The 23,842-nt window shown below is 35.6% G+C and overlaps 1 protein-coding gene across 1 annotated transcript; it reads right to left on the minus strand.

Moving 5' to 3' along the window:
• Positions 1-5,073: 5,073 nt before the first annotated feature.
• LOC133823713 (probable aspartyl protease At4g16563) lies at positions 5,074-6,845 on the minus strand. The gene has a single exon (XM_062256559.1). The coding sequence runs from the start codon at positions 6,765-6,767 to the stop codon at positions 5,373-5,375; it is 1,395 nt and encodes a 464-aa protein (XP_062112543.1). The 5' UTR covers positions 6,768-6,845; the 3' UTR covers positions 5,074-5,372.
• Positions 6,846-23,842: the final 16,997 nt, after the last annotated feature.

Here is a 23,842-nt window from a genome sequence, read left to right on the forward strand (position 1 = left end):
AACTGCTGGGACTTGTGGAGCAATAAGTGGTACTAATGGTCCTGCCATGGGAGATTGTGCTTGACACGCTCCACCCTTAACATATGGATGGAGGTGTCCCAACTTGATGAGATTCTCAATCTCATCCTTGAGCTGGCGTCACTCATTGGTGTGGTGCATTATGCCATTGTGGAAACAACAAAATTTGTCAGGGTCACACCTTTCTCTATCTCTCCAGATGGGTTGCGGCTTCCTGTAGTGAACATGTTGCGCCGTGGCCACGAAGATATTCTCTTGGGAGTCTATCAAGTCAGTGTACTCAGAATACTGCGAGACATGCTTCTCACCAAATGTGACTCCCTGCTTGGCTTATGCAGTTCCACTTCCCCTGGGCTTCCGACCCTTGCCTTTCCCCATGCCAGTTTGATTTTAATAATATATTCTTTATTGTAGGCTAAAACTCTACTTGGATATTTAAGAGAACCAAGGTAGCAAGAAATTCGTGTTCAAGTTCTTGTGTATTGTTTTCTTTCTTTTTTGTAAGAATGTGTATAGCGAGGTTGTTATTTATGTCTATAGTTTTGTTATGTTCTACAAATGTATCTAATCGATAGATTAATTTCACTTGTAAAATAACCGTCATTAAAATTCGTTTTTCTTGCAGTGTTGCAAATGTGTATCCCAAAAGAAAGTTAGGAAAGTAATGTGATGTTGTATTGTTGAATACAACTTATTTATATTAATATAAATAAGTTGTATTTTTTTAATTTTTGGTATGATATTTAGCGACAGTGATTAACTGTCGGCGTAGAAAGCAACAACGACAGTTGATAATTGTCGGTGTAGAGAGCAACGACAATAGTTTTTGGCAGTCGGTATTGCCAGTAACATCGTCAATGTTTGACTGCCGGCGTTGCCAGCAACAACGACAGTTCTTGACTGTCGGCGTACCTACCCTACAACGACATAGACATATACGATAGTTAGCCAACTATTGTCATTGCTCAATAGCGACAGTTAAAAACTATCGGGAAAGCTCAGGTTTACAGTAGTGATCACAATCGATTCAAAATATAGTAGATTGCCTACTCATTTTAAACACTTGCACCTTAATGATCTATTTTTATTTATATATATAATAAAAAAAATGTTATTCATTCAAACGAGAATGCATTGTTATATGTTAATTTTACATACTAAGATATTATACTAAGATTATATGTATTATTAATGATATTTTAATAAATCCAACTTCCATGTGACACCATTGTATTTGTAGGGATGGCAAAAAAAAACCTAGCGGATCGGGACAGGTCGGAGCCCCGACCTGACGGGGAGATTCCCAATCCGCATATAAGCAAGGCGTGGGTCGAGATCCGACCCAACTCGACCCGCTATTGATTGAAGCGGGCCAGATCACGACCCGACTGGTTTTTTGTTTTTCTTTTTTGTAATCAAAGAAATTTTTTAAAAACCAATTACTACCATTATTCTTTTTAAAAAAAACTAAAATTTTACTATTTTTTATATTGTAACATTTAAAAATAAATAAATTAGTTTTTCTTTTATTAAAGAAAAAAAACTTACCGGGTCGGATCTGACCCGCTTCCCCATCACATCCGGGGCGGGTCAGATCCGACCCACATCAAAAGCCTTAACAAGGCAGGGCGGGGCGGGCCGCGGAAGTTTAGCAGGTCGGGGCAGATCTTTAGCGGGGCGGGGCCGACCCACCCCATTTACATCCTAGTAATTTTGATTTAGATTTTTTTGGATCCTATGTTTTGTTTCATTAATTGTTTTGATCATGTGTTTTGACAAATTACTTTTTGGATTCTGTGTTTTGTAAAACATTTCAAATATATCCCTAAACTCAATTTTGGTAAAAAAAATTTGCGCTAAATCACAAATAATTCACTAAACTAATAATTCAGAACAAAAGTACAACTATTTTTTCTAATAATTGTGATGTCATGTTCAATTTTTTCTTCATCAAAATTGGATTTAAGGATCTATTGGAACTATTTTACAAAATAGATGGTCCAAAAACTAATTTGTCAAAATACATAGTCCAAACAGGTAATGAGACAAAACACATGAAAAAAAAAATTATAAACTCTTGGAATTTCATCATTGATGAAAGTTTGTAGTTTATTTATGTTATATAGGAATTTGTCTTCTGTTAGTGAGCCATCTTTTGAAAGAAGAAAAAAAAAAGAGTAAAGGATAGAAAAACGAGAACCAATTATTTTATTTGGTGCTTTAAGCAAGAGATGGAGATGTTCTAACCATTATACATTTTATTTATGTAAAAAAAAAAAACAAGACATATTGAAAGGCAAGAAGGTGGACCTCTTTTTTTTCCTCACTTTTTGGGATAAACTTTCTTTAGCAAAATAATGTGTTCAAAATGATGTAGGATGATTTTTTTTTGACAAATATTATGCTAGATGATTGCAATGATTAATCATTTTTGTTAATTAATATTATTTTGTGAAGATTGAAATTGTGTGGTCTAGTTCTAATAAAATCAGTTTACTTTACTCAAGGGGATAGAAGAATTGAGAAACATCATTTTGTGATGATCCTCTTTAGAGAATATATATATATATATATTTATATATTCACAACACATGAATCAATTACTCTGCACTCAACTATGCTTTTGACATAACAAACCTAGCTAACCACTAATAAAAGATAAAATGGGATGTCCAAAATTTTCTACACGACTAACCAGAAGACTCATATGGATAATATTAGATGAAAATTGCACAATATAACTTCACAAGAAAAATAAACTTTCTTTGGTGTCAACGATTTTGAATTAATCAATCATTTATATATTGACTTTCTTCGTTAACTCTCACATTTTGGACACTACAATCTTCTCCAATTCCCAAGAATTATTTATTTATTTTTTTTTTGCTTCTTAAGTTACAAGCGAAGAGACTCTAACTTAGTGCGTAGGTAATTGACCAATGAAGTGATCCCACTAATTAACTAATCGCTCACCAAAAAAGAAAATAAAAAAAATCACACAAACAATACGTAAATTTGCTCTAAGATTAAGCACCAAACGCACTCCTCCTAAGGCTAGAAGTGGGAGTTGATAGTGGAGAGGAGAGATTCCAAAGGATAAAATCACAGAGGGCATAGCCATAAGTTTTCAATACTCAACCATCCATGTGCTCTATGACTCATTTCTTTGGGTCTTTTTCAATCAACATGTCCTGTAATCTCACAATCACTTATCCCTAACTTTTCCTCACCTTTTTCCTCTTTTTGTACCCTAAAAAAAATGAAGGTTCACTTTATGCCATTTTCTTTTTTCTTTGAATCTTTGCTGTATGATTTTTATTTTTAAAAAAAAATTGAGAAGATCACATAACCTTGTTAAGAATTTAATAATGCACTAGATGTCACAATATACCAGAAATACATAATGTTAAATGTATTTATATATATATATATATTCCTTCGCTACCTTGTTATACTATTTATGACTTTTAAACAAGTTGAATTAATTGGTTATGATTTAACAAGTGACACTACAAAGTACAGCACAGACATCAATTTTGTCCGATTAATATAATAATGCAGCAATCATGTGAATCCCTCTTCATATAGCACTAGTGCCTAATTAGTAAAAAAATATAAAAAAATTTTTTACTTCAATTGACAAAAAAAGATATGGTAACTGTGAGATTGGTATATTTTGTAGAAAGAGGATAAGATTAAGGCCACCCTTAGTTTTTATTGTATTGTATGGAGTCATTTGCATGCTATGCTCCAAAATACATTAATGTGGTTTTGTTGGTTATTTTGTACTGCTTTATAAAGACAAAAAAAAAAAAAAATTAAATTTGACTTGAGAGTGAAATGAGATTTGGATGGGTAGCTCATTCGCACATGCTTTTGTACCACAAGGCAAATTGAACAAATTCCAAAAAGCTGCAACGTAGAAACAGCATTTATTTATTTAATTTTTTTATATAAAAAATACACTTAAATTACATATAAAGGTACTCAATACCATAAAAAGTGGTATGCCCTTTATGCAATTTTTTTTTTAAAATTAGCCATTTATGCAACTTAATACTCATTTTAAAACTCTCACCTAATGATACTGTGGACTATACTTAAATAATAATAATAAGTAAATAAAACAATTGTAGGAAAGTGTAGTACAGTTACAACATTATTGCTCAAAGCCAGAAGGATAAGGTAGGCTTTTTTTATTGATTAAAAATATATTATATCTATCATTTAATTCAGTCCGATAGTTAGGTAGTTTTGCATGTGTCTAAAAGTATTTAATATGAAATGGCTATGGTTTGACAAAAAAAAAAACTCACATGCAATTACTCTAACTATTGTATCGTTTGGTATAATTTTAATCCACAAGTTTTGCAAGAAATTCTTTAATTAGATTTTGTATCTACATTATGCTAAAATATATACTAAGAACACCTTAATAATATCAAAATAAAAGTGACTTACATGTGTATAGATACCTTGTACTAAAACACCTATAATTATATGAAATCGGCAAATAAAAATGGCATCAATATAGAATCAATTCCAAATAACAAAATTAAAGCTCCTTCTTAGATTTGGTATATGATGTCCCATTATTCCATAATATAATATAAAAACATCTTACAAATAATATGAATCTATCAAATGAAAAATGTACAATAATTAAGATGAGCTCACACTCTTCTGCCAATTGGGTTCGAATAGCAATAGCATTGACATCGCTCCACCACACTTAACTAACAACTCGGTGATTAAATAACACTACTCACCTTTAACACAGGATTGGTTTTAACAGTTGTCAGAATTGTCTCCTTATGTAGATTTGTTTTCCTCTATTATTTGAATTTTTCTTAATGAACAACAATTTTCTGAAATGGTACGGTCAACATCCAAATACAATGTCCAAAAGATATTTAAAAGGAAAAAGTTTTAAAGAAATGAATTTCATCATATTTCGTATTTCATTTCGTACTTTTTTTTTTCTTTTCTTGCTTGCTTGTGAAGATTTTGTGAGCTTTAATTGATTGGCAAACACTTTCTCAAAAAAGAAGAAAGTAAAGAAAGTCATCTTTGTTCACGATCAACTATCATGGAAAAAGCATAATTTAAGCCTTTAGCATAGTATCAACCCCATCATATTTATCACTTTCATTGTCAACTTTCAGTAACCCATAAAATAAAAAGTGAAAATAAAAGAAAACACAATAAAACAATTTCCTAAGGGAGTCGGCGGACTGAGCGCAACGCCGTCCCCTCTTCCGCCGCAATTTGCACCCGCGAGAGTGCGACCACGAATTCTTGTCAGTTAATTCTTTCATTCAATTACCATGACAAAACGACTTGTCGTTTCAACCTCATTTACAAGATTGAGGACGAAATCCAAACCTGTCGTTCTTCAAATCATATTCTACATAAAAATTCTGCTGTTGGAAACTGCCCAAAATGATGGCCGGTCCGGCGCTGATTTCGGGGCCGGCCACATTGTTAGTCACCATCGTCAAACACACGATGCCAGAGCCAGAGACCAAGGCAAAGTAATTCTCTACTGGAAAAGCCATTTTCGCACCCCCTTTGAATTGAAAAACCAAATCCGGGAAATTCACTGATTTTTCCTGAGAAATATCGAAACAGGGGCTTAAACCGGTCTGGTTTTCTACCTTGAGTTCTCTCTTGTAATGAGACATTTGTTTAGCGAACTCTGCCGTTACGGCATCGTAAACCGGCTTCTCTAAATACGTGAACGTTGACCCGGAATCAACTATGGTACCGCCGTTACCGTCAGATCCCGGGACCAGATACTCGTACGGAATCTTAACTCGCTTGCCGCCGACGACGATTTTTCGTATGAGTACGTAGTAGTACTCTTTAAATGCAGGGTTTGAGGTGGATGGATTCTTCTGAAACGGGCTGTAGCTGATTTCACCCGCTGTTTTGTGATCGCCGGAGCGGTACAGAACAAGGTCACTGCTCACCGAAGTGTCATCGAACTGGCGAGAAACTAAGCAGTGAGAAAATTTTGTGAGACCCAATTGGGAGGGAAGCGATTCGAGTCCGCGGCCGAACCCAGCGATTCCAGATGGCTGACGAATCGAGAGCAGGGAGCAACCGATTAGAATATTGGTGAAAGCTTTTTCCGGGAAAGAAAGTGTCTCGGAAAGTAAAAGCCCGGCTGTTGACCCGGACCCGTACTGGATTATATAAGCAGGGCAACTCTGCGTACAGTTTCCCTTCTTTTGGTCGCAATCTTTGCATTTGACATTAGGCCCCTGAACCCATTTGCATTTGCGATTTTCACACCCGATGAGCTCGGCAGAAGAAGAAAGCTTTGGCGAAAATGTTGGGATCTTTGACGGATCAACGTTTGGGAAGGCACACCTGGAACAGAGGTACCGAGAGGTACAAGGGAGCCAGACCAAGCTACTACCCGTATCCATGATGAAGGAGGAGGTTTGTGGTGGTGAACCGAATTTAAGAGATATAGAGTAAGCTCCATAGCTCCGAGGGAAGAGAGGGGTTTTGGTGACGAAGGTGGAATTGGATTTTGGCTGTTTGAGACGGTGAGCTCTGGAAATTGATGCAGAGGCGAGGAAATTGAGAGTTTCAAATGGATCTGAAGATGGTGTTTGGGGATAAACGGAGAGAGGAATGGTTATGGAATTTTCTGAAGAAGAAGATGATGACAATGGTAAGAGGAAAAGTGAGACGAGAGTGATGAAAGAGAGAAACGAAGTTGCAGAAGAAGAAGCCATGGATTTTGAGTCCTCCTTCTGCTCTGATAGAAATGAATTCGAGGCCAACAGAAGAGGCTTTTTGTACTCTTCATGGTCTGCACGGTGAATCTAAAAGAGAATAATTATATATTATTTTTATTATTTTTTTGAAAAAAAAAAAGGCTAAAGCGAAGCAACGGTAGACAGACAGAACAGTATCATGTTCGATTTGATCAACGAAATTGCAACTCTGATGAACCAAATTTACAGGAAATGCCACTGTCTTTTCAACCCTAACGGAACACAAGCGGGGGCAATTTGGGGAGATCAAGAGTCAAATTAGTGGAAATTGTGCAAGGAAAACTGTTTAGCCAAATTCTAGCCGTTTAAGTAAAGGTGCGGCGAGTAATACTTGCAACTAACTATGGGTAAGTTACTTTCTAAAATAAGCTGGCAGAGAAGACTTGGCTTGGCAAGTAAAACAATAGTGTGATGCGAGTGAAATGTGAATAGCACAACAATCCCGTGGCATTTGCGATTGTATGTATAATTGGTGGGACCCCTAACTAGAAGTAACAGGAAGAAAGAAGGGGAAAGCCACTGTCGAACTGAACAGATATGCCCATGTGTGTTGTTGTTGTTATTGTTGTTGTGTTGTGCTTACCATTCACGGTCCACAAAATGGAACTCAACACGTGAATTATGGCAACCCTAGCCTTCTATCGTCTCGATGATGTCGTGCCTCTCTCTCGCGATTCTCATGCCCTTTTTACTTGAGAAATGCAGGATAGGATAGCTCCTTGATCTAATTTAGTAAGATATGTTGTATAAAACAGTGTTACGTGCCAAAATACCTTGTAACTTCCTACTCTTTTTCTTTGGCAATTTTTTTCCATCTGGATTAGAACCCGCCTCGATAGATGCTATTAATTGCTCGACTTGATTATTACGTAATTTGAATTAAGACCTTTAAGACTAATTACTAAATACAATGAGAAAAAGAAAAAGAAAACACAAATAATTTCCAAGCTTATGTTACATCTTTTTCTATTTGAAAACTATCTATAACTCCAATATACACGCATTTGGACTGAAAAAAAAGTCCAAATTCTAAACCTTACAATGAATTGTTAATTTAATATTTTAGGATCAAATTATCATCTACAAAGGTCAAATGGACGTTATGATTACTCATTCTTTTATATATATAATATTAACAAAATGAACAATAAATGATCTGGCAATGTATAGTGAATGCGACTCTAATAATAACAATTTCTTCATTCGCCTAAATTAATTGAAAATAAATTTTAATAACATATATTGAATCCAACAATCTTTTAAAAGCATACGTAATAAATCTTAGCTAATAGAATATATGCTGTGAATTTTAATCTTTTATATACAATCGTATTTGGCCAATAAATATCTTACACCATCTTTAATGAATTATTTAAATATCATGAAACTTGTATAAAATAAATAAATAAATAAAAATTTTTGTACAATTGTTGTAATTGTGATTTAATATATAATAATAGTTTTATATGAAAATTGGTATAAAATAATTAAATTATCATTAATAATCATTTAATTAAATAATAAATAATTAATTATAATTAATAATTCATATGTTAAAAATACTAATGACAATACTATAATTAAAAAATAGTAATTTATTTTATGCCAGCTATAATTTGTGCTTAATTTAGTATAAGTTTTATTATGTGTCAACTTTGGTATAATATTTAGCACACAATAAATAAGTTTATTTTAAAATAATACTAAAATATAGTATTATGTCACAAATTGAACATTTCATTAGAAATGCTCTCATACTTAGAATTTTGCTATATAAGAGTGATGTAAGATACACATACTTTTTTTTTACATATAAACTACACAATAATATGGCAATTTTTTCAATCAGATATCTTTTTTAAGGTGAGATCATATGAGTTTTTATTATCACATCAGTGTGTATAAAAAATGGGTGTTTCAATTATTACTTACTGATTTAAACATGATACTGTGGGAAAGAAATAAAAAAAATTCCAAAGATTTCATTTAAAACATAATTTTTCTAATAAAAAAACAATATGATTTCTTCATGTTCTTATACTACTAACATTACTTCAAAATCTACAATTATCACCAATAAGATAAAAGAATGACCAATTTCACATTTTTCTTAGACATGGAGAGAATTAACTGGGAACAAAATTCAGCTTGCATTCCGGAGGTAACATTTTTTAGCCTCACAACAATAGTAAGAATTAGTTATTGACTAAAGAAAGAGCTTAGAGTAAGTCATTACCATCATGATTTATTTTGTACATTTGCTCAATGAGGAAAGGGAGCCATATTCTACAGGATCAACTCTTATGGCTCTTAAGGCATAATGAAATTAAAGAAAAAGGAAAGAAAATATATTCTAGACACTTAAAGGATGTTAATGGGAAGTTGAAATTGGTAAAGCAATGAGTAAAGTTGGAATAAAAATAGAAAGGGGTTGGAGAAGCATTGGGGTACGTAGGGTCAATTAGAATTATAGGTCTGTTATTGTAAGTTGTGACCTAATGAGTACAATGAGCTCTCTGCATTTTGTTGGACCGCCCACTCTTGACATCTCATCTCACGCCAATACAACTTTCAGAGTTCACACCATTGAGTGGCATACTCTAGTCATGGCATTGGCTTCTTTTGGAGTAATGTTTTGTAGTGACTCATTCTTATATCTAGAGGTAAAAAAATTACAAAAATTCAAATTACCTCACATTATCACATCTCTGGAAACATCAATGTTCTATTTCGAGTTGAGATTGACATGGATTGGGCCATGCTGCTTCGAGCAAAAACCATACAACCCAACCAATTAAACATTAAATAAAGAGAAAGTTAAATTAAGAATTATTACAATTAAATTCTTTATCACATTAATGAGACCTGTTTTTATGTTTACATTTTATAGTTCGGTTGGATTTTTTTTTCTTTTTGATTTAAAATAATTCATTTGATATTCTTTTTATTTATTATTTTTTAATCAATTTTCAATTTAAAAGTAACTAACAGGTGGATCTCAAAAATTTCTCTCAACTTTCTTACAGTGACTTCTATTTTCAGCTCCACTACACATTAACTTTTACTCCACAAATTTCTCTCCATATCCTTTTCAAAAATCACACAAAACAATGCACGGAGCAGTGACCTTGAAATGCTGGTGTTAAAAGTAAAAGGTTTGATTTTTACATTTTTGTTTGTATTTTAAACTCTTTGGTTTCAAATTAGAGTTTTTGGGTATTAATATTCAAGTTCTAAATATTTCATAGTTTTGTAATTTGATTCTATTTTTCAGTGGAATTTTCGGTTACGACTTTTTTTATCTGAAAAATAAAAACTTCCATTGAATGAAACGACTAGTATAGGAAGATTACAAAGATAAAGAGCATGGAATTGAACCATTCCATACTAGCTCACAATCTAACCCGCCAAGAGCTTTCTTAGCAAAAGAAATAACCAAGTTATTGGCTACTCGAACAACATGATTAAGAGAAACCCCTAGGAAGGAAGAAAGTGAACTTACAATATCATTGATTGTTAAAACCCCCCATTGACTTTATCCACAACTTGTCAGAAATTCATAAAATATATATTGTATATAATTTAGAACAATATGAGAAATTAAAAAAAATAATTAGGAACACAATCCTAATTGTTCCATATCAATAATCAATACTAACCAACTAAGTTTTCATCCCTAGATCTCTAAATCAGAAGCAAGTCAATAGATCAACTAAAATACAACTACCATACAATTATGATGAGACAATATGTATTTATAGAGTTAGGAATGTGACTTAGCTACATAATTAGATTGAACCTCCTCATTAAAGGCTTCAGCCAACTAGAAAGTCCATATTTCTGCTTCAACTAGACTTCACATAGATGTTAAGTCCATTAACTATAGATCATTAATTATATGGGCTAATACAACAAAGAACTATCTAACAACCTATATTTTAATAAAACAATTAAAATGTTAATGTAAGCCCAAATAAAAGTCTTATATTCTCCCACTTAGATTACATTAATTTTAATACATATATGTATTAAAATAATTTTATTTGAAAACGACTCATGGGTTGAATAACAAGAAAACATTTGTGGCCACTTTTAAAATAATAGTTCTTTAATAGCATCTCAAACAACCGGTCCAATTTAATCATTGATATTGAACTATGACAATTACTTTGTTTCTTAATCAACAAAAGTTATTCATAATCACAAATACCAATAACCAAACCGACATGGTCGACAAGTCTAGTAGTGTGATAAGAAATTATGTTTGGCATGTGATCAATAAAATCACATAATCTCTTTATCAGTCCTCAATTTCACTGTTACCGTGACGCTTAATAAATAAGCCAGTGAAATCAATCATTACCACTACTTAATAAATAAGAGAGTGTAATATCATTAAATATGCTTAAAAAATTAAGCCAATATGATATCATTGTCATTAAGCTAATATACTCAAAAGACAATAATCACAACAATATAAACCAAATGCTTTCAATTCAGTCATTCTCGAGAATATAACAAAACATAATTGAAAACATAATCATTCAATAACCAAATATTGAAACACAAAATGTAGTTCATAACGTCAATCAGAATATTACAAAATAATCATAATTTCTAACAATCAAAAGAAACAGAAGAGAAAACTCCCACTAACCCATAAGATCAAAAGATTCTGAAATGCACATATCAACATGTTTATTAAACAATGGGGCATTTAATGGTGAGAAGATCTGCTAACATCAACTCTATCTTGCAATTTTATATAACAATGTCTCATTTCTTGACTAAATCTTTGACGGTAAGATATTTTATCTCCATATGCTTTGAAGCACTATTGATCTTGTTATTCTTTGAAAAGAAAACGACAACACTATTATCACAATAGATCAGCATAGGTAAGGAAATAGAATCAACTACTTGTATCTTTAAAATCAGATTATTTAACCACAAAGTTTGTAAAGATGCCCCATAACATGCTACAAACTCAGAATACACAGTAGATGACGTAATCAAATTATGTTTAATACTTTTCCAAGAAATAGCTGCACCAGCCAAAGTGAAAATATATCCAGAGGTTGATTTTAAATCATCCACAGAACCACCAAAATCTTAATAAGAATAACCAACAACTCGGAGACTCTCAACATGCTTATACACAAGCATAAAATTCTTGGTTCTTTGCAAATATCTCATAACTTTCTTGGCTGCAACCCAATGATCATGTCCAGGATTAGATAAATATCTCCCAAGAACATTGACTACAAAAGCAATATCGAGTCTAGTGCAAACCTGAGCATACATAAAACTTCCTACTGCACTTGCATATGGGATTTTTTTCATTGCTTCCCTCTCCAAGTCGTTCTTAGGACATTTTTTCTTACTAAACTTGTCCCTTTTCAAAATAGTGACAGAACCAGGCTTACATAGATTCATGTTGAACCTTTTGAGCACATAATTAATGTATGCTTCTTGAGATAAGTCAATAACTTTTCGATTCCTATCACGATGAATCTCAATCCCCAAAACAAAAGACGCTTCTCCAAGATCTTTCATATCAAATTTTGTAGACAGGAATAGTTTGGTCTCATTTAGTAATGTCAAATCACTACTCGCAAGTAAAATGTTGTCCACATAAAGACCAAGAAAGATATAACGACTCCCACTGATCTTCTTATAAAGACACTGATCAAACTTGTTCTCTGTGAAACCAAACGATGTCACAACCTTATCAAACTTCAAGTTTCATTGACGAGATGCGTGTTTGAGACCATAAATAGATCGTTTCAATTTGCAGACCAAATTCTCCTTTCCACTTTCCATGAAACCTTCAGGTTTAGACATATAGACTTGTTCACTTAATTCTCCATTTAGAAAAACAGTATTTAAATCCATTTGATGCAACTCTAAATCAAAATGTGATACTGAAGCCATAATAATCCTTAACGAATCTTTAGTAGAAACAGGCGAGAAGGTTTCAGTGCAATCAATACCTTCTCTTTGAGTAAATCATTTTGCCACTAAACGTGCCTTATACCTTTCAATCTAACCCTTATTGTCCTTTTTGGTTTTGAAAATCTACTTACAACCTATTGGTTTAAAACCAAATGATAATTCAACCATTTCCAATACATCATTATTCTTCATGGACTCAATCTCATCATTCATAACTTTTATCCATTTAGAAGATTGTGGACTATTAAGAGCTTCACTATAAGTCAAGGGATCCACAAAATGACCAATATCATATTCTCCTTCTCCAAGGTAAACTAAATAATCATTAAATGTCGTTGACCTCTTTTCCCTTTGAGATCTTCTTGGTGGGGACTTAGCTACATAACCCTAGTTGGAGTGGGCCTCCTCATCAAAGGCTTCAGTCAACTAGAAAGCTCACACTTCTGCTTCAACTAGACTTCACACAAATGTTAAGCCCATTAACTATAGATCACTAATTATATGGGCTAATACAACAAAGAAGTATCTAACAACCCATATTTTAATAAAACAATTAAAATGTTAATTTAAGCCCAAATAAAAGTCTTACACAACTGACTCCAAATCGGACTCAACATAGGAGATTGGCAGATGATCCGCTTGACACCATTGGAGAGAAAAATAGATTGCCCTAGCCTCCATCATCTCCACTGAAGTAAGACCTTGAACTGTGGGAATGAAACCAGCAACCACTTTCCAATAATGGTTCATGACAATAGCTCCAAACACCCCCCCCCCCCCCCACACTTTTTGCATTGGTAAAGAAACTGCAATATCCACATTCATTTTAAACTGCCCCATTCGAGGTGGAGTCCAACACATTATGCCAAGGCAGCTTACTTCCTAAGATAGTAGAAACCTCCATTGCACGTTTGTAAGCCTGGAAAAATGAACTGACCCAATGAGGAATTTCCTTGTAGTGTAACACATAAGATATCTAGAAAGAAAAAACACATTTATGTTGTTCCAAGAAGCCCAACACAGTCCAAGAAATTTTTCAAATGAAGACAGATCAAATTGAGACCAAGCTAGCAATATAAGATCAAAGATTTGTAAGTGAGCATTATTCTGCAAAAAGTGATAGTAACTAGTATGCTTCCAAAAAAAATTTGGCCCCGGAACAAAACAGTAAAGCATGAAACACACTTTATACATTGGAAGTGTAATAAAAACATAAAGCGGACTAGAGCATATTTCGAGTGACCAAATTTGAGGTTGTGGGGAGCAAAGAGTTGCAGGTTTGCCAAATAAAATGTTTGATCTTTGGAGGTATTTTTTAAATGCCATAAAAAGGACCACCATTTCTTAAGATTTGATTGGTCAAAAAATGAGGAGGGGATATGTAACGCCCTGGGTAACCAAGACCGTTACACTGTGTATTTGAAATAGTGCAAGACTTGCTAATCAAGTCAATTGATTAAAAATGTGAATCTCACAACACAAACATGTTAGGTTTAAAAGATTTTGGTTATAAACAAATAATTTTCATTAAAGCCAATATTTGGTACATGGGATCCTAAATCAAGGTTTTAATAACGTACTTACAGAATTTCCAAAACAAATAAATAACCAAACCACTCTAATGGAAAAATACACATTTTAGGTTCCCGTCCTTGTACAATCCCTCGACCGTGGCAGCCGAGCAGCTGACAATGTACACCTTGCCCCCAAATCTCTCCCACTCATGGTCAACTCATCTTACCCTTGCCTTTACCTACACCACGTAGCACCCGTGACCCGAGGTCCAGCAAAAAAACATAGTATCACAACATAACCAGTATTAACATATAAGTAATTCACGGAGCATAACCAAATGATTTACAAGACATTAATGAATTACCCAGCAAGCCATAGCGTTCATTCAATTGAGCTCATCAGTCAATAACCAATAATCTAGTTCCAGATATTCAGCACATCATACACAACAATTAAGAATAGAATACATGTCAAGCAACAACTAGGGTTATCGCCCGTAGGTCGCACCCTCCATTTAATCCACTGTCTATGGCTCGCTTAGGCCAAGCCCAGCATTATACCCATCGACTCTAACCAACTTAACCGAGCTTAGTGGATATTAAGTTGTCCTCAGCAACCAGTGGCTGAGCCGCGTCCTGTGCGCAAGTATTTATTTCAGCACCCTTAAGCCATTCATCACATGTCCCCATGGCATAATACCACCTCATGACATTCATACAAATATAGGGAACACTTAGTCCCATCCTATCCACATATACAGGTCTAGTTTTCTTACCTTTAATTCCAAGTGATTTGTTTAGGAAAGACGACCCCCGAGTATGACCCTGCCCTGAGCCCAAGCGTATACCTAGTCACAACCATGATAAAGGATTCCATCAATAATTGTATAAGGGTTTCCGGATAGAGTTCTAGCCTCCAGGACATCGAATTCCACCAAACATGGTAGTGGGATTGATCCCGAGCACCCTAGGTTAGGTTCCCACGCTTAAAAACTCCAAGAGGCCAAAAATGCCCTTAAGGGCCGCGGCCCTCAAAACCCATGCTACAGCCCGCCCCTGAGACAGAGGCTAGGCCTCCCTGAACACGGACACGCGCCGCAGCCCTACCCCTATGGCGCCACGACGCTCCCTCATCTCAGAGCCATCCTGGCTCTTCCTTGCTCCGAAGGGTCGCGACACTCTAGAACAGAGCCGCGGCCCAGCCTCGTGAACCCAGAAAAATCACCATTTGTAACATTCAAACCTCACCCAAATCCACCCTAAACCATCCCAATAACACAATCCAATTATCCCAACATTCTAACATGATTTCAACAGCATAACCCAACAAAAACCTAGTCTAGAAACTCATCAAAACAACATCTCAATCTTTGAAACCCAAAACCTCTTAGAACAACTAGAAATCCCAGAATTCAGATGCTAAACCATTATGAAAAGCTTACCTTTGCTGAAGAACAAGCCCACCAACTAGTTGCTGAGTTAATTCCCAAGCCTTAGCCCCAGTTAAATCTTCAATATCAAAATCCAAAAACTCTTAGAACTCAGCCAAAACTATAGAATTAAGTCAGCTAAACCACAATTCAATACTCACCTAAACCCCTGGTCTGAACCTTCAGGTTGCTACAGAAATCCTCCCCACAGCTCCAGCTCAAATTCTTGAGTTTCCAACCAAGTCTTCCCTTGGTTCCATGGTTTCCTTAAGAGAGAAAAAAAAGAGAGTTGAGCTGAGTGTGAAGGGAAGGGTAGGTTGGCAAAGTTCTAGCTTTTTCCTCTCCATTGTTTTATTTTACTTAAGTTACTTAAATTAAACCCAAGGCTCGGGGTACCAAAAACGTCCCGAGGGAAAAATGGTAAAATTCCCCGATATTCCCACCTAGGCTTCCTAACCTCAAATATATCTCCAATTATTTATTTCCATAACCCGATAACCCAAATAACCACCTAACACCCAAAGTCCCCCTTAACTCATTCCCAAGTCAAGTATCGGGTCCTGTTGTGACTTTTCCCGCTACTTGCTCCCTAGGATCGCCTCGTACCGAAAGCTGAAAACACATATATCCACATAATAATGCGGTCTCAACAGTTTATCACAAATAGCCACATTTATGCCCTAACGGGCCAAAATTACAATTATGCCCTTACCAACCAAATAGGGCCCGCATGCTTGTCCAATACTCATAACACATGCATTCTCACACCATTAATTCACATAACTTCCAAGTATGCCCTCCCTGCACACTAATCAAGGCCCTTAAGCCCTATTAGTAATTTTGGGTCATTACAGGATATGACAGAGAAAGCAAGATGACATCAAGATTTTGTAGTGTATACCCTTAAAGAAGTAAGACCCTAAACCAAAGAATCCATCCTATTAGTTTTATCAAGAGGAATAGCCAGAATAGCACAAACAATTTCATAAGAGAAACAACTCCTTAATTGCAACTCATCCCAAGAACCTGAAGGAGTTATGAAAAAAACTGTGACAATCAGTCACAATTAGGTGGAGGATTCAAACCATAAGATAAAATCCTAAGATTAAGGATCAAATAGTCTTGCAAGGTAATAATAGAGGAACCATTACCTACCTTATTCCAAATTAACCCTCTATTTAGCAAATCTTTGACCCAAAGCAAACCTTTTCAAGTATAAGAAGGAGCACTACATTGCTTAGCATTCATAAAATCCCCTCAAAAGAAGTATCGAACCTTAAGAAGTCTAGCAAAAAAATAATCAGTATTGGTGAAAATCCTCCAAGTTTGCCTAGCTAGCATTGCTTGATTGAAATGTACCACTGACCGAAATCCAAGACCCCCAAAAAACTTGGATTGACACAAGTGGGACCATTTTCTCCAATGGAATTTAGATTTAGAACCCAAGGTCCCCCACCAAAAACCTGTCGTAGTAGACTCAATATTTCGATGGAAACTAACAGAGAGTCTAAAGCAAGCATAGCTAAAGAAGGAATTGCCTTGAATAATTGTCTTAAGACGAATCTCTTTACCAGCACAAGAGAAACATTGAACAAATCAAGAGTTAAGATAAGAGAAAATACTTTTAAAAATTTAAAAGCATTCTTCTTCTATCTATCAAAACATTGAAGCAAGCCTAAATATTTACTAATAAAAGGTTTGTGATCAATTCCAAGAATTTCATAAAAAAAAAATAGGATGGAAGACTTCAAAAAATCAACAAAGTGACCAGCTACCCTATTATACTCATTTAAAACATCCCTAATTGCCAAACAAGATTGACTATTTGCCAAGCAAAAAAGCATACTATCATCTGCAAAGATTTAGTGTGATAGAGAAGGCACCCTACGAGAAATAGAGATATCAGAGAGAGAGCCAGAGTTTTCCTCAAGACATAAAGCAAATGAAAGACCTTCAAAGAAAAGAAAGAAAATGTAAAGGGATAAAGGATTTCCTTGCCTTACCACGAGAGGGTTTGACCTGACCTTGAACTAAATGAACAAAACGAGAAGGGAAGTGCAAATTGTAGGATCTCATTTATATATGTCTACATGAATTTGCACAAAATAACATGCAATAGAAAAACATAAATACATGCATAGAAGTGATTTTCATTTAGAGATTTGTAAATACAACAATAAAACCATTAGAGTACTTACGAGATGTGTAGCGAACAATGACTACACCCTTTGGATTCTCTAACCTTTTGTCCTTGTTGAATGCTAGGTATTGCAAGGACTCTAAACCGCTTTGAAATAAGACCACAATCTACCAAGTTTTTCTCTAAAACAACCTAGTATTTATGTGGACAAGTCTCAACACATGAGAAGAGAATTCCTAGAGAGAAAACTAAGAGAGAGTGGGTGGCTAAGTATAGAATATTAGTAGTGAATTTTTACCTTGTCAAATTCATCTGGCCTAATGCATTCTATAACACTAGTATATAAATAAACTCACAGTAACTTATTGGAGCTTGAGTTCATGGATCCATGGTCCCCATGTCATCTCTTATCAAAATGAATCTAGTAGTCTTGAATAATTAATTTAATTATTAATTATAAAAATATCATATTGATTAGGTCAATGAAAATAAATAATGTTAAATTATTTATTGATATTTTGTGAGAAAAGAAATAGAAGAAAATTTGAGGTTTTTAGTGCAAATTCTCAAAAAGAGAGTATTATAGCCAATTGGGACAATTTTGTTAATATTGATAAATTTGTATTAATATTAATAAAATGAATTAAATAAAGGACAAAATTATAATTGGTTAATTTTGACAAGTGATTTTGCACAAAATAACATGCAATAGAAAAACATAAATACATGCATAGAAGTGATTTTCATTTAGAGATTTGTAAATACAACAATAAAACCATTAGAGTACTTACGAGATGTGTAGCGAACAATGACTACACCCTTTGGATTCTCTAACCTTTTGTCCTTGTTGAATGCTAGGTATTGCAAGGACTCTAAACCACTTTGAAATAAGACCACAATCTACCAAGTTTTTCTCTAAAACAACCTAGTATTTATGTGGACAAGTCTCAACACATGAGAAGAGAATTCCTAGAGAGAAAACTAAGAGAGAGTGGGTGGCTAAGTATAGAATATTAGTAGTGAATTTTTACCTTGTCAAATTCATCTGGCCTAATGCATTCTATAACACTAGTATATAAATAAACTCACAGTAACTTATTGGAGCTTGAGTTCATGGATCCATGGTCCCCATGTCATCTCTTATCAAAATGAATCTAGTAGTCTTGAATAATTAATTTAATTATTAATTATAAAAATATCATATTGATTAGGTCAATGAAAATAAATAATGTTAAATTATTTATTGATATTTTGTGAGAAAAGAAATAGAAGAAAATTTGAGGATTTTAGTGCAAATTCTCAAAAAGAGAGTATTATAGCCAATTGGGACAATTTTGTTAATATTGATAAATTTGTATTAATATTAATAAAATGAATTAAATAAAGGACAAAATTATAATTGGTTAATTTTGACAAGTATTTAATTAATTATAATTAAAATAAAATGGGTAACTAAAATCTATTTTATGTCCTAGCTAATTGCCTATATATACAAATAATCTCACTACCTTATTAATTCCTCGTGACTCTACATAGACTCAGAATTGCACTCTTGAATTCATAGAACACTTTACACCAAATGTAAATACGTTATCCATTGTTACAACAATAACCGTTATTCAATCATCTATGGATGATCTACTAATGAGACAGGTGAAAATTACCATTTTACCCCTCATTGCTATTTTATCCTTAACTCCCACAAAATTCCTTGTAAATGATATTTCTGTTAAACTTAATTACAGAAAGGAGTTCTCTATCATTTAACACTTGAACCAAGCTATAAGGAAATCATCGTTTCACTTCTTAAACAGAAGCTATAGATTTTATGTCTATGATAAATAGTCCCACTCAATTATACTACCAAATCTCCAATATGTAAGTATGAGCTAGTCCATAGGGTAAGTGTAACGCCCTAAACTCCAGGGACCGTTACGGTGTGCCTTATAAACAGTGCTAAGCTCGCTAATCTAGTCATTTGGCCAAAATCGTGTAACTATGTATAATTAGCGGTTTAGGGATTAAAAAATTTGGTTAAGATGTAACGTTTCATTAGAACATTTATTATATACATTGGGATCTCAAAAATATAATTTAAAGGTCTATTACAAGAAGAATATTTACAACCAGTCGATCTAAGCGGCAAAATAGGGTTTAACCCTAGTTCTTCTTTCAACCCTCGGCCGTGGCGGTCGAGCAGCCGCATATGTACACATCATTACCTAAGCTCTCCAACTCAAGGATGTTCCAGCTTTCTTTTGCCTTTACCTGCACCACATAGCACTCGTGAGCGGAAGCCCAGCAAGAAAACTCAATATGCTCATGAACAGTAATAACATGTCATCAAATCATAAGGCACACACATAGCAAATACAGCACTATTCAAGCAGGCAAATGAGTTCACATAATGATGAATATAAACATCAACCGATGATCATAATAATCATCCAGAACTTTTAGTCCAAAATAGAAGAGTGACAGTTGTAATAGTCACTAAGGTGGGTTCCATTCCCATTATCCATGTGATGATAGTGTTGTTTGTTAAGAAGAAGGACAGGACTCTGAGGATGTGTATAGACTACATAGAATTGAACAAGTTGACTATCAAGAATAAGTACCTTCTACCAAGGATTGATGACTTGTTCGATCAGCTGCAGGGAAAGACGGTGTTCTCAAAGATTGATCTGAGGATCAAAAATGAGGATATACCGAAGACAGCCTTCCGAACACGGTATGGGCACTATGATTTTTTGGTCATGTCTTTTGGTTTGACCAATGCCTCGACAGCTTTTATGGATTTGATGAACAGGGTGTTCAAGGACTTCTTAGATCAGTTCATCATTGTCTTCATCGACGACATCTTGGTATACTCCAGTTCAGAGGAAGAGCATGAGCAGCATCTTCGACAAGTTTTACAAAGGTTAAGGGAGCATCAGTTATACGCCAAGTTTAAGAAGTGTGAGTTTTGGTTGCCAAAGGTGACTTTTCTTGGGCATATAGTTGGAGCAGAAGGGATTAAGGTGGATCCGTCCAAGGTAGAAGCAGTAAGAGATTGGCCGAGGCCAAGGAACGCCTCGAAGGTGTGGCGTTTCCTTAGGTTTGCAGGCTATTATAGGCGGTTTTTAGAGGGATTTTCCAAGATTTCTTCACCAATGACAGAGTTGACGAGGAAGTATCAGAAGTTTGTTTGTTCAGAGAAGTGTGAGAACAGTTTCCAAGAGTTGAAGCGGCGACTTATTTCTACACCTATGCTAAGTCTTCCTTCGGAGGAAGGAAAGTTTGTATTTTACTGTGATGCATCGAGGATAGGTTTAGGTTGTGTGCTGATGCAGAATGAAAAAGTTATAGCTTATACATCGTGGCAGTTGAAGGAGTATGAATAACGGTATCCTACTCATGACTTAGAACTAGCAGCAGTGGTATTCGCACTGAAAGTGTGGCGTCATTACCTGTATGGGGAGAGGTGTGAGATACACACTGATCATAGGAATTTGAAATATTTCTTTACTCAGAAGGATCTGAACATGAGACAGAGGTGTTGGTTGGAGCTGGTTAAGGATTATGACTGCGATATTCTTTATCATCCGGGGAAAGCCAATGTGGTGGCAGATGCGTTGAGCCGGAAGGGCCCAGGACAGTTTATAGTTCCACCTAGATCTTGAGAGAGTTAGCTGATGAGATGGCCAGGGCAAAGATAGAACTGGTGGTAGGCCAGTTAGCTAATATTACCTTGCAGTCAACCCTACTAGAGCGGATCAAGGAGGGTCAGTTGGTAGATGCGCAGTTGCAGTAGGTTAGACAGTGTGTCTTAGCGGGGACAGCTAAGGATTATTCTGTTTTTGAGACTGGTTTGCTTCGATATTAGGGACAGATTTATGTTTCGGCAGATGAGAGGATCAGACGGGAGATACTGGATGAGTCTCACACTACGCTATACTCGCTTCATCCGGGTACCGCGAAGATGTATCAAAATCTACGTAACATTATATTGGTGGCCCGGGATGAAGAAGGATGTGGTAGAGTATGTGGCTAGATGTTTGACATGTCAGCAGGTAAAGGCTAAGCATCAGCGACCGGCGGGATTGCTTCAGCCTTTGGGTATCCCAGAGTGGAAGTGGGATGACATCACTATGGATTTCGTGGGAGGACTACCCAGGACAGTGGGACTTTGTGACTTGGTGTGGGTGATAGTGGACAGATACACCAAGTCAACTTATTTTCTGCCAGTGAAGTCGACTTATACAGTGGAACAGTACGCAGAGTTGTATGTGAGGGAGATAGTTCGTCTCCATGAGGTTCCAAAGTCTATTGTATCTGATCGAGATCCTATCTTTACCTCCAAGTTTTGGGGAGCTCTGCAGAGAGCCATGGAAACTCAGTTGAAGTTTAGCACAGCTTTTCATCCTCAGACTGATGGATAGTCTGAGATGACGATTCAGGTACTGGAAGACATGCTTAGGGCGTGCGTGATTGACTTCGAGGGATCTTGGAGTAAGTATCTTCTGTTGATCGAATTCTCGTATAATAACAGTTATCAGTCCACGATTGGGGTGGCTCCTTATGAAATGTTATATGGGAGAAAGTGTAGATCGCCCATTCAATGGTATGAGATGGGTGAGAGAAGGTATTTGGGGCCAGACATGGTTCAGAAGACCAATGAAGCTATTAAGAAGATTCGAGCCAGAATGCTCGCTTCGCAGAGTAGACAGAAAATCTACGCTGATGCTAAGCATAGGGACGTGGAGTTCCAGGTTGGGGACCACGTGTTTTTGCGAGTTTCACCACTGAGAGGGGTGAGGAGATTTGGAGTAAAGGGCAAGCTGAGCCCTCGGTTTGTTGGACCTTTCGAGATTCTAGAAAGGATTGGACAGGTGGCTTACAGGTTGGCCTTGCCACCGTCGCTGTCAGGAGTTCATGATGTATTCCATGTCTCCATGTTGGGAAAGTATGTTTCAAATACGACACATGTGCTTAAGTATGAGGACTTAGAGTTGCAGAAAGACTTGTCCTATGAAGAGCGACCAGTTCAGATTTTGGATCGGAAAGACAAAGTCTTACGGAATAAGACGATTCCGTTGGTTAAAGTGTTGTGGAGAAATAGCAAGGTCGAGGAAGCGACCTGGGAGTTAGAGACAGCAATGCGGGATCAGTATCCTGAGCTATTCAGGTAAATTTCGAGGACGAAATTCTCAGTAGGAGGGGATAGTTGTAACAACCCAAAATCACTAATATGGCTTAAGGGCCTTGATTAGTGTGTCGGGAGGGCATAATTGGTTTATGTGTGAATTTATTTATTTAATGCATGATTACATGATAAGCATGCTTGTATGATTATATGAATATAGATGTGGTTAAATGTTATGTTTGTGAGAACCACGTTATTATGTGGGTAAATCTGCAGCAGGCGATCCTAGGGAGCTAGATAGCGGGAAAGTCACAACAGGATTTAATATTTCACTTTGGGCAAGTCAAGGGGTATTTCAGGTGTCGGGTGGTTATTTAGACTATCGGGTTATGGAAATAAATAATTTGAGATATATTTGAGGTTAGGAAGTCTAGGTGGGAATATTGGGGAATTTTACTATTTCGCCCTCGGGGACGTTTCCGGTACCCCGAGCTTTGGGAATAGCTTAAATGCCTAAGGATAGACTTAAGGAGCTATAGAAAATAGTAGAACATAAAAATAGACCGACTCTTTCCTCTTCCTCTCTTTCTCTCTCAAAGGAAAAACATAGAACATAGAAATTATGGTTGGAATTCTGAGGATTGAAGCTGGGATTTAGAGGATTAGCTCAAGGAATAATAAAGAAATTCAACCAAGACTGAGGTAAGCATTGAATCCCATTTTCTGTGGTTGAAATTCTGTGATTTTGAGTGTGTTCTAAGTGGTTTTTGGATTTTGGATTTGAAGATTAAATTGAGGCTAGAACCTTGGAAGTTAGCCCAGGAAGCTCTTGGAGGATTGGTTATGCGGTTGAGGTAAGCTCGAATTTA

The sequence above is a fragment of the Humulus lupulus genome, chromosome 3 (assembly GCF_963169125.1).
Source record: "Humulus lupulus chromosome 3, drHumLupu1.1, whole genome shotgun sequence".
Taxonomy (NCBI): Eukaryota; Viridiplantae; Streptophyta; class Magnoliopsida; order Rosales; family Cannabaceae; genus Humulus; species Humulus lupulus.

What these genes read in the sequence shown, in the direction of transcription:
- LOC133823713 (XM_062256559.1), bottom strand. Translation starts at nt 6,767, where the DNA reads ATGGCTTCTTCTTCTGCAACTTCGTTTCTCTCTTTCATCACTCTCGTC.